General features: G+C 45.1%; 1 protein-coding gene across 1 annotated transcript in view; it reads left to right on the top strand.

Annotated features, from left to right (window-relative positions):
* Positions 1 to 17,983, top strand: part of SYN2 (synapsin II) — a 255,075-nt gene extending 237,092 nt beyond the window's left edge. The window contains exons 11-13 of the mRNA XM_072598463.1: positions 6,391 to 6,451; positions 12,707 to 12,959; positions 17,060 to 17,983. Of these exons, the coding sequence (XP_072454564.1) occupies positions 6,391 to 6,451; positions 12,707 to 12,959; positions 17,060 to 17,195 (450 nt within the window). The 3' untranslated portion in view covers positions 17,196 to 17,983. The remainder of the gene's footprint in view (positions 1 to 6,390; positions 6,452 to 12,706; positions 12,960 to 17,059) is intronic.
* Positions 17,984 to 18,481: the final 498 nt, after the last annotated feature.

Below are 18,481 nucleotides of genomic sequence, written 5' to 3'. Positions count from 1 at the left end.
AGATCCTTAAGGAAGCCAAACCCCAGAGGGAAGAAGCCCGAAGCAGAAAGAAGGCCAAAGGAGCCGGAATGTCTTGGCCTGGCAATGACTGGTCCCCTGAGGAATGCTCCTTCCCTCTCTGCCCCTCCAGAAACCTCCAGGACACAGCCTTGATGGAGCCCAAGGGAGGCCGGCAGCTCCCCAGCCTGGCCATTCCCAGGCTCTGGTTCCCTGGCTGTCCTGATCAGGGATTGGAAAGGAGCTCATGATCTCAGTCCATACTTAGGACCTTCTCTCCCCCAACCCCTCACCTCCAAGCCTGTCCTCAGTGTCAGAGGGCAAAGGGAAACGGCACCAAAGATGGAGCAGAGAGGCCCAGGGGCCTAGAGAGACAGAAGTGCTGAACTTGAAACTTGGCTTACCACCTACGTCTCAGGCAAACCAGTTTTCTCATATCTTAAAGGAGCAGAATGACCTCCAAGGCCTGTCTGGCTTGGGATCCATGGTCCTCCAATCTCTAGTCTCATCCCTCTCTACTGCCTGAGCATCTCTGGATAGCGCTCTGGCTCAGCACTAGGGAGTTCAGTACCCTCATGAGGCATCCTGCCTTAGTACTGGACAGCTCTGACACTGAATCTCCATGTGGTCTTGACAGTTAGCCCCTCTGACCTTGTTTCCTTGTAAAATAAAAAGATGAAGTTCTGAGATTCTTATGAGCCCAGAATTGTTAGAATAGCCTTCCTCATGCTGAGCCCCGATCAATCAATCAAACATCCCTTAATGAACGAATGAAAGAAAAAAGCATTTATTAAGCATTTATGATGGCAAAGAACTGGAGACACAAATAGAAAAAAAAAGCCAGTTCCTGCTCTCCAAGACGACACTCATGGAAAGGTACAACTGAAGACGGAAAAGTCCCATGGTCTTCAGGGAGCTTCAGCAAAGCAGATGGTTCTGCCTCTTCTTCAGGGTCATTTCTACTGACAAAATCCTAACCCTTCCTGATGGAGAACCATTGACGTGCCTTCTGAGTTGAGGGGCACCATGCCCAATGCCGGGAATGCAAAAGCAATGAAGAAAAAAAATCCCTGCTCACCAGACACATTTGTCTCTCTTTGTATCCATGGCACTCAGTACAATGCCTGGCAAACAGTAAGCACTTAATAAATGCTTCTTGTTGTTTTTGTTACATTCTAACGGTAGAGATGAGCACATATGGTATATATGGCATGAATATAAATATGTATAGCATAGTTAAATAGAAGTTAGTCTTGCCCTCTGCCTCCCCCTGCCTCCATGGAAATGCTTGTTCTCTGGGAGGGCAAATAACTAAAGATCTCATCAGACCACACTCATCAGACAACACAGAGATCAGTTGGAAGCCAGATGAGAACAAGATCCAAAGACAGGCATTAGGGGAGGAGGACATCTAGGGGAAGCCATGCTAAGAGGGAGAAGGCTTACAAAATGGAAAGACAGGCGAGAGACAAAGATAAGCCCATACTCTCCAGGATGGCAGAAGGCCAGTGCTGGTGATGACTCATGACCCCAGGAAAGGGTCAGCGTGCCTGGGCGAGGACATGATCTTTACTGAACTCCAGCATCCCTCTCAGGGTCATGGGAAGACTAACCATGTATTCCTCACATATCCTCCCATTTCTGGGAAATACCAAAAAGCCACCTGAAAGAGGCCACAACTGTTCTCATTGACCACTGCCCTTGGAATGTAGAGTCTGAAGCCTTGGAATTCAAACGGTTCAGGCTGCATAGCACAGGGGCTGTTCTCAAAGACCAGGGTATCCTTTCCCTAACCTGACTTCCCACATAGCTGAAAGGGCAAGCAAGCCTCAGGTGGGGACTCTCCTGTTCTGTAAGTGCCTCATGCCATTCCAGCACCCAAATTGTGCGACCTTGGAACAGATCACTTAGCTTCTCTGGAGCCCGGTGGTAGACTTCACTAATACCTGAAGTTTGTCTGACTGAGAGGCTGCAGTCTGAGACAATTCCAGCTTCCGTTATCTGAAGTCTTTTTAGCCTTCCTGTGGATTACCTTTCAAAATACCCTCTCCAGTCCAAATAAACCTTGAAAGCCTTGGAGTGGAGTGAATGAAAAGTTATTTATTCAACATTCACTCTGTGCTAAGAATTGTGCTAAAATTTGGTGACACGGGTACAAAAGTGGGATAATCCTATTCACAAGGAATTTATATTCTAATAATTCTGACTCTAATAAATTGGAAACTTGATGTAAATAGGAAGGGAGCAGCAGCATCCCAACACATCTGTATGGGTCTTATGAGTGACAGGATAAGGTCTCTACCCTTCACCTTAGAACTCTGAGTTCTGGCTGCTTACCCCCTAGATCTGTGATTAAGAGAAGACAGGAGCCCACCTAGAAGATTGCCGTGTTCTCTCTTTTCCTAACCCTACCGCTCACCTACTCCCAAATAGCACCTCCCTTCTGCCTTTGTGCCCTGATCTGCAGGTCCCACCTTAGGGTACCACCTCCTGCATCAGTTCAAATGGGTAGCGGGAGAGTGGGGAGAGGAAGGGCCTTTCCTTGTCTTAGATATATTTCCTGCACAGCCTCTCAAGGCAACCCAGGCAAGGCTTTTAGGAGGGCAAAAGTAAAGAAAGGACTTTCTTGCTCCTTGCCTTGGAGAAGCACTCAGGGCTTTATGCCAGCCTCAGGAATAGCATCTTAGCTTATCCCATAGCCATGCCTCAACTTAACCCCTTGTTGTCATCAATCAATCCACAAGGATTTATTAGGTATCTGTTAGGTGATTTTCACTGGAGATACAAAAAAAAAAAAACCAATTTAGCCTGTGTCCTGATGTATCTAGACCTAGGAAGGACATTAGCAGTCATCTAATCATACCCCCTCATTTTACCAATAAGGAAACTGAGGCTCGGATATGTTAAGTGATTTACTTAAGGTCATGTAGAAAGCAGGTGGCAGTCAGAATTTGAACTCATGCCACTGAGCCACAAAGAGCTTTCATGCCATGGGAAACCCAAGGAAATCTGTTTTGTCCCTTTGACTCAGCCCAGGACCATTAACCTCTGAGAAAGCCATGAAAATAATCAATCAACAAATATTTATTAAGCTACCTACTATGTTCTGGGAACTGGAGATCAAAATACAAAACATGAGATAATCCCCACTCCCAAGAGCTAACATTCTAACCAGACAAAAGGGGCCTCCTTGTCCTGGATGAAGAGAAAGGCTCAGAAACCTTCCCTAATCTCTTCCAGCTAGATCATAAGTAGTCCCTCCTTCAGACTAGAAACATAGCTATGCTCTCTGTGTTGCTCTCGGGGACCTTATAATCTAACATGGGGAGATAAGACTTCAGACAGGAGATAACTAGAAAACAATGTCAGACTTCATGCAAAATGTAAAATCAGAATCCAAAACATGAGAGGAATTTTCTGGATGATCTAGTCTGGCTTTCCTCTAAATGCAGGTTTCCTTCAATACTCTTGGGTGCTCATTGGGTCATCTCCCATCAAGCCATTCCATTCTTGAACAGCACTCTTTAGAAAGTTCTTACTGATCCCAAATCCATTTTGTGGTGTGTGTGTGTGTGTGTGTGTGTGTGTGTGTGTGTGTGTGTGTGTGTGTGTGTGTGTGTAATGGACCGTAAGGAATTTAGAGGAAATACTATAAAGAAAAATCATTTTGAATTAACTAGGAAGAAAGTCTTCTTGGGCATTGAACTTGAACAAGGTCTTGGGGAGGGATACAATTTGGCTCAATAGAAAGGAGAAGAGAGGACACTCTACTTACAGAACTTTAGAATGCCTAAGATAAAGGGGACCTCAGAACAGAGAATACTGGAGTTAGAGAAGACAGCAGTCACCTGGTCCAATTCCCTCATTTCAGAGAGGAACCTAAACAAGGAGGACTGGAATGGATAAAAAGACACAGAAAAATATCAAAATCCCATGTTTCCTCAGGAGTAATGAAGATTTCATCCACAGTGAGGGTGTGTGTGTTGGAAAGCAGTAAGATATGGGGCCCATGGTTAGGTTATATAAAGCCTTGAAAGCTAGGCCAAGGAATTTGGATCTGATAGGAAAAGCATTTAGAGACCACGGTAGGCTCATGAGCAAAGGAAACATTGTGAAGAAGGTGCCTAAGGAAGAGGGGAAAGTGAATGAGGGAGAATTGATTGGGATGAGAGATGCCCTGGATTGGGGGAAGAGGATTGTCTTGGCCTTAATGGCTGAGAGAAGAAATTCATTTCAGCTCAAGGACCTCAGAGTCAAATTTTGTATATCTTCATCATGTTTCTTAGAGAATGGTTGGTTTCTTGCTTTGGCTTGTATGGTATAGTACACGATAATAGTATGGTAGTATATAGTATAGCATATAATATGGTATGCTATGGTGCGGTATATAGAATAGTATAGCATAGTACAGGATAGTATATAATAGCATAGTATAACATAGTATAGTATGGGCAGCTGTACCAGGCCTGAAGTCAGGAAGATCTAAATTCAAATCCAACCTCAAATACTTACTAGTTGTGTAACATCAGAGAAGTCACTTAACCCTCTTTGCCTCAGTTTTCTCATCTGTAAAATGATCTGGAGAAGTAAATGGCAAACTACTCCAGGATCTTGGCCAAGAAAACCTCAAGTGGGGTCACTGAAAAGTGAATGAATGACAACAAGAAAGGGTATTATTGTATAGTATTGTAGATAGATAGATAGATAGATACAGATATACACATATGTATATATGGTATATGTAGTGTTAGAGGACTATCAAGATAGACTTGGGGATTTCTTATAGTGCCATAATGTCATAGATTTAGAAATGAGAGATTGAAAAGCCCATGAAAACTAAGTGACTCTCCCAAGGTTACACAACAGATAAGCAGCAGAGCTGGGGTTGGAGCTTCCACTACTCTATGCCTCCTCAATCAGTCAACAAGACACTCCTTTAACCACTTCTTTGTGCTTATATATTATGCCAGATCCTGGAGACAGAAAGGCAAAAAAACATATTAATAATGAGGCCCTGGCCTCAAGGAGCTTATGTTCCGTGAAGACAACATGTACATTTGCCTTCATCAAAAAGACTTAAATTAAGACAAACTCCCCTTTTCTGAGAGATGGCTCCCTGAGTGACCTGTGCAGACACACTTAAATGCTGCTCTGTTTTTAAGTGTCATCCCCTATGAAAATACAGAGATTCTTTCAGATGAGGCGCCACATTCAGCTGAATAGTGATCAATTAACTTTTTGCGGGGGGGGGGGGGGGGGGGAGAGCTGGTTTATTTCTAGGTCCCAAGAGGCTGAGAGCAGATTTTTATAGGATGGGGGTAAGAGAGAGAGGATTGGTCAAAAGTTCAAGACACAGGCAGGAGATATATGGACAAGAAGGGGTGGTTGGGTTGGTAGACAGGCCCTGAATGTCTTCAGGATGAGGGAGGGGAGGAAAAGGTCTCATTTTACTTTCAGGTTCAGGGTATAAAACCATACTCTGTGTCTTTCACTGTTGAAACATTCATCTGTTGTTACATCCAGAGGGTTGTCCCTTCTCCTAAACCCATGCCTTCCTTCCTTCTTCCCTTCCATCCTTGCTTCCTTCTTTCCTTCTTTCCTTCCTTCCTTCCTTCCTGCCTGCCTGCCTGTCATAGGACTGGAGTCACTGAGACTAAAGCAACAGGGACCTTTGCACCTGTCAAAAATCAATCAGAATTCCAGCCGGATTTGCAGTCACCATCTTCCATAGAATAGTAATTCTATAAAATAGCATGATCTTCAGCATTTTTTTTACAAACATAAGAGCCTGAGGAACCTAGGAACAAATAACGATTCCCTATAATTTACTTGGGCTTCAGGTCCCCTTCCCAGGGAGTCTTCAATCAACTCACAGATTGGACTTGATCACTAAACTGTTTCCCTTTTCCCCAGATGAGTTCAGAGCTGGGCAGTCAGGCTGAGGTCTGAAATGATGAGTCTCCCTGGTGTAAGCCTTTCCTGGGAGCTCAGTCAATCCTTGGGGTTTGGCACAGGTAGCCCTCCTTTCCCTTCATGAAGTGTTAGAAGGTTCATGGGCTCCTAGCATTGCTTAGCTGGAGCCAGAAGAGACCCCAGAGCCCATCTGGTTCCCTGACAAAGGCAAAATTGAGGAAATACCCCCAAGAGAAGAAAAGGAATTAGATGAGGCTAAGTAGACTGATGTCCTTAAGATGTGCAAAAGTCTAAAGGTTAAAAAATTGGGAGAAGAAATTGTTGCACAGGCCATAAACAACCTCAACTCATGCTCCATCAAAATCCCAGAGGCATTTTGAACACGATGGAAAAGGCAGGACCAGAGAGGGAACTTTGGGGTTCTCAGGGGTGGTGTTCATGGTGGTGATTTTTAATTTGTCTTAAATTTTTGTCTTCCAGAGTGGGAGTTTGAAGGATCCGGACCTGAGCAAGACACCCCCCCCACGCCCCACTCCTCAAGGTTGTTTACAGTATATTCTCGACTGTAACGGTATTGCAGTAGGGCCCAAACAAGTCCAGGCTTCCTAAGTGTTTGCTAGTGCATTCTTCTTTCAAAGCAGAAATTTCAAGCCAAAAAATGAAAAAAAGAAAGGAAAAAAATGAAAGAGAAGGAAAGTGAAAAGGAAAAAAAAAAAGCCACCCCCTCCCCATACCCCATTTCAGTGCTCTCTTTCTCAGCTGATTGGACTGGGGTTTTTCCTATGCAGTATCAGCTCTTGGGTCTGGTGTTTACTTGTTCCTGTCTGTGCTTGTCAACGCTACTTTCGTTTCTCTGTATAACTTGTGATTCAGGGCTGTTTGTCAATGGTGTTCAAAAAAAAAAACAAAAAACACAAAAAAACCAACAAGCAACAAAAAAAAAAAACGTTGTGCCTCTCCCAAGTCCAGTGCGATTGTATCGTCTGGATAGACAATATCTTTAAGAAGTATTCCGGATAATCAGGGGCCGCAGAAGTAGTGGGAGGGAGACAGTGGTGGGAAGCAGAGACACCAAACAGCTGTTCAACCCACCTTGCTCCACCCTAACACTACCCACTGTGCCCTGGTTTCGGATCTAAACCCCTTTGCTTACCTCTGTGAGTGTGTGAGCTATTTAGTGAGCCCTGCTTCTCTCTTTCTTTCTGCATGACTAGTGTAGATAGAGGTTTCAGAGACTTTCAGATCTATTGCGCTCTCTGTCCACTGACTTCAAAGGCATTCCTCTTTTTTTTCATTTGGAAACATTTGTCATGATTTGAGTTCCTGGGTATCTGTGCCCCCGAGTTTCTTTCTTTTCTTTTCTTTCCTTCCTTCCTTTTCTTTCTCTCTTCTTTTCTTCCTTTCCTTTTTTTTTTTTTTTTGGTGATGAAATGAGATATAAAGAGAAAAACTCATTCCACAAATTGGTTCTATATCTCCTCTCTCTGCCTCAGCCTTTCCCTCCTTCTTTTGTTTTCTTTTCCTTTTCTTTCTATCATTAACCATTAGGTTAATTATAGCTCTAAACTCAAAAAAACTGACGTGCAATATCCAAGCAAACCTGTGAGTGTTTCCTGTGTGCGGATCTCGGTTCTGCTAAGTCATTCTTTGTTGTCATTGTTTCTGAGTTCATGGTCTGCGGGCTTCTGTGGAACTGGGACCACTCCATATTCCCCCACACCCAGCCCCTGCTCCAGCTCTCCCTGTCTCTGGAGATAAGCACTTTAGAGATACTGAATAATTATGGAAAACCTGGGAAGTCACCCAGCACACATACGTTCACTCACTCTGCCTCTCTGGGCACTGCCACATGAGACCAAATCTAAAAGCAAGCCCACTTCTTTGGAGTGGCTACACTGCCTGAGAAAGGGCCCTTGGCTTGGCCCCCTGTTTTCCACCTCACATCCCCAGTCATACCCTCAGAAGTCCAGAGGACCAGGAGTTCTATCCTGGGGAGACTTCTTCAGGAGATGCAGTCTAGTTATCTCCAACTCTTCCTGTTCAAACGTGAGCTGGTCCATATTAAGGCCAGTACCTCTAAGGGAAAGTTGAAGGGGAGAAGCAATTTCTGTAGTCTTCTCTATAGTCATAGCTGTTGGCATTGCTTTCACCAATCAGTCTACTTGACCAAGGGGAAGAATCTCTAGGTACAGGATGAAACCAATATTACAATAAGCTAAGCCTTGTCTACAGTGTACCCAACAAGTCCATCCTCTGACAGGACTGAGGACAAGTTGCATCGAACCCCTTACCGAACCTCCTTTGACAGAGCAAACTCTGGTCCCTGAGGCCTTCACGCCAACCCTTTGGCCTTGGGGTCCACATTAGCATTTCCCTCCCAGGACCACAAAAAGCCAGTTACCTACACTTTAGGGTACCCTCTTTTGGATTCCCAAGTCTGAAGGGTAAGTTGGGACCACTGGTGTTAGTCAATAGGCATTTCTCCAACAAGGAGCCCATACCCTAGTTTCTCTTTGGTAAATTTGTTTGCCATGAGAAATGGGTTGGGTGTTTCTGTGGTATGGTCAGTGGTCTGTCTCCCTAAGATGGCGACCATAGTTATCCTTTTGTCTCTCTGTGTGTATATATATGTCTGTATGTATATACACACACACTTTGGGGGGTAGTATAGAATTACATGCACAAATACCTCCAGATATCATAGAAGGGAGTGAAGAAAAAAAATGCGCTGGAGGAATACATCTTTTGATTTCCTTCCTTTTCTGTCTAAACGGCGGTGCTGGTGATTGTCGGTGGGTGGTGCTTGTCTGCATGTCGGTGTGAACATTTACAGGTGCTTTCCACGTGACATTTGTGAGCCATGTATGCAAAATTTAAACTCGGTCAGGCTGCAGGTCACAGTGTAAGCAGAAAGCTTCTTAAGAGCAGGTGGGAGGTGCAATTTTGATCCCTCCCACTGAATCCCAACAGATGGGCCAGCCTGACTGTCCTCTGCCCGTCAGTTAGCATGCTTAGGGATAACCCCATAACTGTGGGTCGGGGGACAATCATGTCACAGTGTAGGATTGCTGTCCAGGTGTTTGTACCATTTCTTTTCTGACTGTTGTCCCCCTTTCTTTTGTATTGATCCAGCTGAGAGATTCTCAGCTAAATGGTGGAAGTATCTGTGTGACTGCAGCCTCTTTCTTCTGTGAAATCTCTTGTACAGCTCAATGTGTAATAAAAAAAAAAGTTACATCTGTCTTCAGTGTAAAGTTGTACAGTTTATGGCCCCTCAAGCATGTCTGTACAAGTGCAAGGACTCTGAGTTTTTGGTGCTGGATGAGGGAGGCTGAGAAGGCACCCCGTTTTGTTTTCAAAGGGAGTATATTGAGGTGAAGAATTTCAAGCACCTCTCAACAAAAGGATGCACATGACTATGTATGCTCATAGACAAAGGGTTCTCTCCTACTTATCTAGGAGAACAGGTAGAGCTTTCTCTTTGGAAACATTGGTTTTTAACTTAGAACTTCTTGAACTTGCCAGAGTCTTCTTTGGAGGATCAAAGGGGCCATCGATGGTGACTCGGTATTTGAGGTATTGACAAGTGGGGAAGCCATACCTTGTGGCAGGTGGGAGGTCAGAGGAAGGATAGATGATGGATGCTAGAATAGGCATGAGACTAACCCAGTGTTGGTTCTACAGCATCAGTTGTCTTCCATTTTTAAGAGGCTGAGTTATAGTGCCAGCTCTTATGTACTGATGCATCCTTCTAAGGCCATTCTCTCCAAAGGGCATTTGAATAAAAATGCTGGACTAGGGTTGATTCTGGTTGGTGCATGCATGATTTCTGGGGTTCCTTCCACTCTAAACCATAGGCTGTACCTTCAGAGAACGGTTTAGTTTGTAATCATCAGATTTAGAACCAAAAGGGACTTTCAAGGCCATGCCTTCATTCTACAGATGAGTAAACTGAGGCCCAGAAAATAAGGGGTTTGCCCTAAGCCCAGTTGACTCCAAATCTGATCATCTTTTCAATAGCTTTAGAGAAAGTGCTTAGGCATCTGGCCATAACTCCTGCGCCCAGGGCTGGGTACACTCCTTGACTCCCAGACTGGACAGGCTATTTTCCCTTCAAATCACTCCATAGGGTTAAATAAATGTCTAGATACTTACCTGTTCTGTTCCTGAAGGGAAATGTCCAACTCTTTTAATAGATCCTTTTCTCTGCCAAATACAATCTTCCAACCACCAGGTGGAGAAGAGTCCGCTGGCTCTTGGGAAGGATTAACTTTGAGTTTCTTAAAGGAGATGAGTGGGTTGGCTCCTGCCAACACCAACCTCTCCATGCCCTCCCCTCAAACACACACAAAAAAATCCATTGTGAGGAACCAGCTGGGTATGGTATCAGAAAACAAGAATGTATATAGGAAAGTGGATCTTGTTATGGTAGTGTGGATATTGAGTGTGGCTGTCAGATTTTCTAACTACCAACTGAAATAGCCTAACAGTGAACAATCATAACTTATACTTAGATAGCTTTTCTAAGTATTTCCTCATCCTCACAACAATCCTGTGAAACAGGGAAAGTAGAAGTGGTTGGTTTTTTCTTCCCATATTACTGGTGGTAAGTTTGAGACCAAAGGAGGTTAACTGGTATGTTTGAGGTCACAAGGAGAGTCAGTGACAGCCTAGAACTCAGCTGCCCCAATTCCCAGTTTCATATTCTGTGATTCCTTCATCACCCATAGTATGTGGAGCTCCTAGATCTCAGGATCAATCATAATATTAGAAATGGAAAGGATCTTGGAAGTCATCTGGTCCTAGCCCCTAATTTTGCTGGTGAGGAAACTGAGACCCAAAGAGCTTTAGTGGGAATACAAAAAGAGGCAAAAGATAAAGATAATCCCTTCTCTCATGGAGATTGCAATCTAATGAGCAAACAAACAAATATATTCAAATAGGTTATTATATTCAGAATTAATAGGAAATAATTAGTCAAGGGAAGGCATTAGAATTAAAAAGCGTTAGGGAAGGATTCCTGTAGAAAGTGGGATTTTAACTGGGACTTAAAGGAAGCCAGGAAGGCAGTAGGTAGAGATGAGGAAAGAGGGCCTTCCAGACATGAGGGACAGCCAGAGAAGATGTCTAGAGCTGAGAAATGGAGTGTCTTCTTTGGGTAGCATCCTGGAGGCCAGTGTCTCTGGATCAAAGAGTATCTAGTGGGGAAAGTGTAAGAACACTAGAAAGGAAGGAGGAGTCAAGTTTCTGAAGAGCTCTGAATGCCAAACAGGAAAGAGCCCTGGAGTTTATTGAGTAGTGAAGTCACATAATTGGACTTTAGGAATCACTTTAGTGGCCAAATGGAAGATGGGCTATGGGGAAAGATGAGACAGGCAGACACCAAGAAGCAACAATTGCTACCATCCAGGTATGAGATGATGTGAATCTGCACCAGAGGGATGATGGTGTCACAGGAGAGAAAGGGAGATTTTTCAAAGATGAGATGGAAAGGTCTTGACAACAGCTTGGATCTGGGGGATGAGAGAAAGTAAGGAGTTGAGTTGACTCCTAGATAGCAAGTCTGAGAGACTGGGAGAATAGTGGTAGGAAAGTAGGAGTGGGAGGATTTGGAGGAAAGGCTAATGAGTTCAGTTTTGTATACTTCTAGTAAAATAGGTCTACTGGACATCCAGTTCAAGATGTCTGAAAGGCAGTTGGAGATGCAAGATGAAGGTCAGCAGAGAGTTGGAGGAAGATACCTAGTTGTATGAGTCATTATCATAGAGATGATAATTAAATCCATGTGAGCTAATGAGATCCCCAAATGAAAACAGAGGGAGAAGAGAAGAGGGCATGGGGGGAGAAGACAGAACCCTTATGGACACATATGGTTAGAGGCTGTGATCTGGATGAAGATGCAGCAAAGGAGATAAAGAAAGAGTAGTCAGATAGGTAGAACCAAGAGAGAGTGGTGTCCCAAAAACCTAGAAGAGAAGATGAAGGGGGAGAGAGAGATCTACAGAGTAGAGAGGTCACAGAGAATTAGGATTGAGAAAAGTCCATTGGATTTGGCAACTAAGAGATAATTGGTAACTTCGGAGAAAGCAGTTTCCATGAAACAACATGATTGGATGACAGTGTAAGGAGTTAAGAAAAGAGTGGGATGAGAGAAAGTGGGAGTACCTACTGTACTTTTTGATGAGCTACAGAGGACAGAGGGGACACAGGATGGTAGTTATTGGGGATGCAAGGATCAAGTGGTTTTGGGGTTTTTTTGAGAATGGAGGAGACACGGGAATGTTTGTAGGCTGTAGAAAATGAGCCAATAGAGAGGGAGAGATTGAAAATCAGTAACAAAGAAGGCAGTCTGTTGGAGAAGATGACATAGAATGCCTGGAGAGCAGTGGTGAAATTTGAACCTTGCCACCAAGGGTGTCCACAAAACCCCAGGGGACTTTGGGAGAAGAGGGCTATCCCCGTTCTCTGTGCAGTTTCCCTCTGATAATATGTTACCACTTTGGGGTCCTTTCCCCTCTTTCTCTACCGAATCCTCCATCCCAGCTTCTCAGGATAATCCAAGTTCTTCCTCCATTTCTAGGGGAAAGTAAGGAAGGGTGTTTTGGGGAGGGGGTGATGAGGAGTGACCACTGAGTCTTATTTTCCCCTTCTCCTACACTCAGGGTCTGGGACTGCTGCCTAGAGTTGATATTGTATATTTGGTAAGAAGGTAGTCAAGTCTTTTAAGGCATAGAGTCTAATAAGGAAACCCTTTTGAGATGGTCGAGTTCTGAAGTTTTTCTTGTACTGAACCTAGGGGGCCCTGGGCAACCCCAAGGAATGCAGTCCCCAAGCAAGGTGCTGCCTTCACGACGCTATTCCCCGGGACCACCACCACCACCACACTCCTCCTCCTCCTCTTCCTCCTCCTCCTCCTCTTCCTCCTCCTCTTCCTCGGGTCCTCATCCCGGCGGCCCAGCCGCACAGGCCAGTCCGACCTCCAGCCCACTGACCGAGTCCCAGACACCCCAGAAGGAGCCGCGGAAATCCCAGCCTCATCCACAGCTAAAGTAAGAGACCACTGAACTTTCCACTTTCCTACCCCCATCCTTCCCTTCATTCCTTGTCCCCTCCCTCTCCCGCTCCCTTTCCTTGATTTACCCTGCCTGAATTCTGGGGGCTGCTAGAACAATGTCTTCATAAAGGCTTCCTTCTACTGAAGGCAAGGAGGGAAGCCCAGGTTAGGAAAAGGACTCAGAGAGGCTGCTCTGAACCCAGGGGCTCCCAGTCATCCCCTCCCCCTAATACCTTCTGTCTCCAAAATCGGAATCCTGGGTCTGGGAAACAGGCTTCTCAATACCAGCCCCATCCCAGAATACCTTCCCTAGAACCACAGTCAGTCAGAGAGGAAAAGGACTTCAGAGATCGCCTTGTCCAAATCCTTCATTTCATGTGGGAGGAAAAGGAGACCAGAGAAGGGAAATGACCTGCCCAAGGTCACAAAGTTATCATCCCACAGAGCCAAGATTAGAGCCCAGGCTTCCGGACCACCCGTCTGATGCTCTTCCAGCACCTTAAGCTATCCTGTTTTAAGATCATTTTAACATGTATGTGTGCGTGTGTGTATGTGTGCATGTGTGTGTCTGTGTATGTGTGTGCATGCGTGTGTGTATGTGGGGGGGAGTGTATGTGTGTGTGTGCACGTGCGTGTGCATGTGTGTGGGTATGGGGGTGTGTACATGTGTGTGGGGGTGTGTGCATGTGTGCACATGTGTGCATGTGTGTGGGGAGTGTGTGTATGTGTGCATGTGTGTGTGCGTGTGGGGGGGTGTATGGGGTGTGTGGGTGTGGATATGTGTGTGTGTGTTTGTGTGTATGTGTATGTGCATGTGCGTGTATGTTTTTCTGCCTCCCCAACTCTTTTCTATCTTTCTCTAGAACTCTGACTAATGATCTTGGGTGTAAAGTAAGGCTAACCAAAGGGAAAAAGGGGAGTGGGATGAGTTTCAGCTTTTTTATAGTGGAAAGACTGGACCGAAAAATCTGGATTCAATAACACCATGGATACTATCTGTGTGACTTTGGGCAAGTCACTTAACCTTCTGGAAACTCAGCTTTTTCAACTGTAAAATGAGGCTGGAAGCTCCAAGATCTCTTTTTCCTCTCGATTTATGATTCAATGAGCCTCAGAACCAGCTTGTCTCTGGGGTAGAAATCTAAAGGATAGTCTAACTGGAGACTCTTAGAAAAAAAAATGGGCTTCCTTTCCCTACCTTTTGATCTCCCCTATACTTAGAGCTTTTCTTATGCAGGGTCACTCTGCCCTTTCTCCCCTCCAGAACTTCCCACCTCACCCTCTGACCCAGAAAAAAACAAACAAGAATGAAGGTAGTAGAGTGAAGGTCTTGTACTTGGGATAGGAATGGCGTGAGAGTGAGGGAGACAACATTCATAAGACCTTCTATTTAGTGTTAGAAGGGATCTTAGAGGTCCAGTTCCCACATGTTGTAGATGAGGAAACTGAGACACAAAGAAGTAATTTGTCCAGGGCCACACATACAGTATGAGTCTGAAGTGGATTTTGAACCCAGGCCTTCCTGAGCCCAAATCCTATTGATCGTTCCATGCTGCCTTTCTTCTGTATAGGAGTGCTGCTCATTAGCTTCCTTCCCTACTTCTTCTATCACCATTAAATATCAAGATCTGAGCTCAGCCAAAATCTGGAAGGATTCATGACAGATCAGCCATAGACTCCAGAAGGAGGGAAGGGAGAACAATGTGTTACAACTTCATGAGGTAGACTGGGCTAATATGATTATGGCCATTTAACAGATGACAAAACTGAGGTCAGGAGACCTCTAAGGAATCTCAGAGTCCAGCTCCCTCATTTTACACAAAAGGAAGCTGAAGCACAGACAGGATCAGTGATTTGTCCATGGTCCACACAGTAAGTGCCAGAGTCTGCATTTAGACCCAAGTCCAATGCTCTTGCTGTCACACTACGCTTAGCTGTACTGTGCAGTTCTACACGGTGGGTAATCTATTACTTCTTTTCTGAGTTGGGTGATTGGGAATCTCTGGAGATATCCAACATGTTTGATGGAGTTTTGGAGAGAAGGAAAGATGGTGACACAGGGAGTCATAGAATTTTATAACTTAAAAGAACCTTCTGGACCATCTCATCAAACTTGTTCAGTTTATTGATGAGAAAACTGAGGCCCTGAAAAATGAAATTATTTGTTCAAGGTCAAAAGGTCATAGAAGTTAGAGTTGGAAAAGATTGTCTAGTTCAACCACTTTACTTTACAGATGGAAAAACTAGGACCTAGAAAAACTGATGACTTAGTTGTTCAATGTCACCTAGGTAACAATTTGAACCCAGGTCATGCAGCCAGTAAGTAGCATGACTAAGAACAGAGCCCAGGTCTGAGTGCTTGGCCACTGGTGTCAGGAGCAGCCCTGGTTCTAGTGGTATACTGAGAAGAGTTTGAATTCCACATGGCTCAAGTCTGCCATCATTTCCCAGTCTCCTCCTCCTATGTGACAAGAGATAGGTCTCCAGATCCAGATACTTATGCTTTCTAGACTGACTGCTAACCAACTAGTTCATTTTTACTTCCTTGGACTTTCTCTCTTCTCCTCATCCCCCATTCTGAGGTTCTTTGTCTCCTGCCAGGCTTCCAGATCACTCCCTTGCTGTCACCTCTGGCTGCAGCCAGCCCCTGGTGCGTTTTCATTGCCTCTGGGCTGAAGCCTCCCAGGGCAGCCACTGACAGATGGGAGGAGTCACCATTTCTGGTACCCTCTGCATGTTCATGCAGAGGAGTCCCCCACCCCCTGGAGGCCAGCATGTAGAGACACATCCCCAGACCAGGCAGTTGCTGAGGACTCCTCCTCAACCCTAAACGGAAGGCAGGACATTTTGCTCACCTCTGTTCAAAAGGACAGAAACTTAAAGGATCCCTAAGAAAGGGAGTTTCCCAGGTTTCAGACCTACCAAGCAGACATTTAAGGAGTGCATTGGACAGAAATCTGCAAGGAAAGAAAGATGAAGCAGCCCCAGTGGGTGGCTAGTAGCCAGCCTTTCCTATCAGAAGCTGAGCTAAGCCTCATTCCAGTCTTTCCAGACTGAATCTTCCAACCCTCAGGGTCTCCTTAGCCCAAATCAGAAGGACCGTGGGGATGAATATCATCCTGAAATATGTGGGTTTAAGAAAAAGAAAGAATTGTGTAACACTTATGAGCCCCTAGCACATTTTAATGTGCTTGGAGAAAGGGGGCCAGCATAACCAGATCCACTTTACAGAAGGGAAAGCTGAGGCATGAGAAACTGTACTAGACTTTCAGGTTCTTCTCAAATGATGGAAATCCATGGTCTATACTAGAGAGAAATCATAGATGTCTGGTTCCCAAAGGGCAGAGATAGAGTGGATGGAATTTTTGATACCTGATAAGTGACATTCCCTTCAACTGGACTCTCAGGCAGTCTAGCATTCCTCTCCAGTTATCCTAGGTCAATAGGACAATTTCTCTTCACTTCTCTTTTCTTCTCTTTTTTTTCTCTCCTTTCTTCCTTTTTTACCCTAGCCTTTCTTATCCTAACCACATCCCAAAGCTCCTCAGTATTAGAATAGAGAGAGTAATCCAAGGGTCTCTCAGTCATACTGGGATACCCAGGATCTATCAGTTGCCAGGAGTTACAGAGCAAACATTGGAAGGCTGACTTGAGCCTGTCCCTGCCAGGGGTCAAAGTTAGAGACACATGCCCATGGAAAATGAAAGGGGAGGAAAGAACTATCCATTGTAAAGACCTCAGTCACTTCTGGCTAAGGGACCATCCCTCCCACCCCTGCACTCACCCTCTCCAATCCCCATAGGCTCTGGCTGTACGTCTACACTTGAACCACCCCATTCCCATACTACTACCAGTCAGGGGAGGAGCTGATGTGTGTTATTACAACATCTCCCAGGGTCTGCAACCCACCTCTCCTCCTGTCCTTCCATCCCCCTCAGCCCTGACCCTGGAGTCTCTCCTGTCATTCCCATCCCCCCTGTTCCTGCCCACAAGGGGCTCTCGGGCTCCTGTGTGAGGCTCAGCATGTCTCCTTGCTTCTCCATCTACCTGGGGAACAGCCCCTCTCTCACATTCTCTCTGTTTTTTATCTTCAAGCAAGTCCCAGTCCTTGACAAATGCCTTCAGCTTCACTGAGTCCTCCTTCTTCCGGTCATCAACGAATGAGGACGAAGCCAAAGCCGAGACCATCCGCAACTTGAGGAAATCCTTTGCCAGCCTCTTTTCAGATTAAGTCCTTGGATCCCCAGATCTCCCCCAACCAATGTGTCTAGCACCTCTGACAGCTCCCAGCCCTACTTAGTGATAATATGACCATCATTCTGTGCCCCTCCCCTCCTTCTCTGTTCCATCCATTGTATCAAGCAATTTATGTAGCTTTTAAAGGACCCCGAGAGGGCAGGCACATGTCAGCAGAGAGGAAAGCACAGCCTTTCCCATTATCCTGAAACCTCTCTCTCAAGGTCCTAGTTAGCTGTGATTTTAGTGGCCTTATTGTGATACTCAGTCATATCTGACTCAGTCCCCTGTGACACCAGGACAGTTTTCCTGGAGGGCTCTGGGGGGCTTTAGCTAGTTCAGATGTAGTGTAGTTGCATGCTTCTTTTAAGTTGTTTATTTTAATTTTGTTTTTATTATATTTTGTTTTAGTCAATACTTTATATGTGGAGAGTAAACAGAGATATTCTCCCCTCAGATTCTTAAGAACCCATTCATACCTGATTCTCCTGTCAGTTTAATTGTGAAAAAAAAAAGAAAAGAAACCAGTTTCCTTGTGACCTTAAGTGTCTATCACTAGTTACAGTGTCCTGTTGTGTTTCTAAAGCATTATTCAGCCTCCTGACATGAAAACCCATGGCTACATGTTCTCCCTTTTTCCTTCCTGGCCCATGTGCTGGGAGAACCAAGCTTTGAAACTACACTGTGAAGAAAAATGCATGACAGTGTGATAGCACCAAGGCTAGCTCTGTGTTCACCTCCAAAATAAATGCTAAGCCGTGTGGTTAACAATGGAAAAAGTAAGCAGCAGTCAACAGTGTCTGTTTCAGCAGTAAGGTGTGCCCAAATTCTGGCTTATTTGGGTGGGGGGTCAAGATGTCTGTTGGGTGTGTGTGAGTGTGAGTGTGTGTGTGTGTGTGTGTGTGTGTCACAGATGAACAGACACAGAGAGACAGAGAGGGGAGGGAGGGAGGGAGGGAGGGAGGGAGGAAGGAAGGAAGAATGGAAGAAGGGTGAGAAAAAGGGAGGAAGAAGGAAGGGAAGAAGGAAAGAAGGAATGAAGGAATTGGGGAGAAGAGGAGGGAAGGAAGGATGGAAGGAAGGGAGAGAGGGAGGGAGGGAGAGAAGGAGGAGAGAGAAGAAGGGGGGAGGGAAGAAGGAAGTAAGGGGAATGGGAGGAAAGGAAGGAAGAATGAAAAAGGGAAGAGAGGAAGATAAAAGGAAGGGGAGGAGAAAAGAGAAAAAAAAAGGAGCAGGTGGAAGGAGATAGAGAGATTGGTCTGTGTTTGACTACATACTGCA

This window comes from Notamacropus eugenii, chromosome 3, assembly GCF_028372415.1.
Source record: "Notamacropus eugenii isolate mMacEug1 chromosome 3, mMacEug1.pri_v2, whole genome shotgun sequence".
Taxonomy (NCBI): Eukaryota; Metazoa; Chordata; class Mammalia; order Diprotodontia; family Macropodidae; genus Notamacropus; species Notamacropus eugenii.
This window is presented reverse-complemented; position numbering and strand designations above follow the sequence as displayed.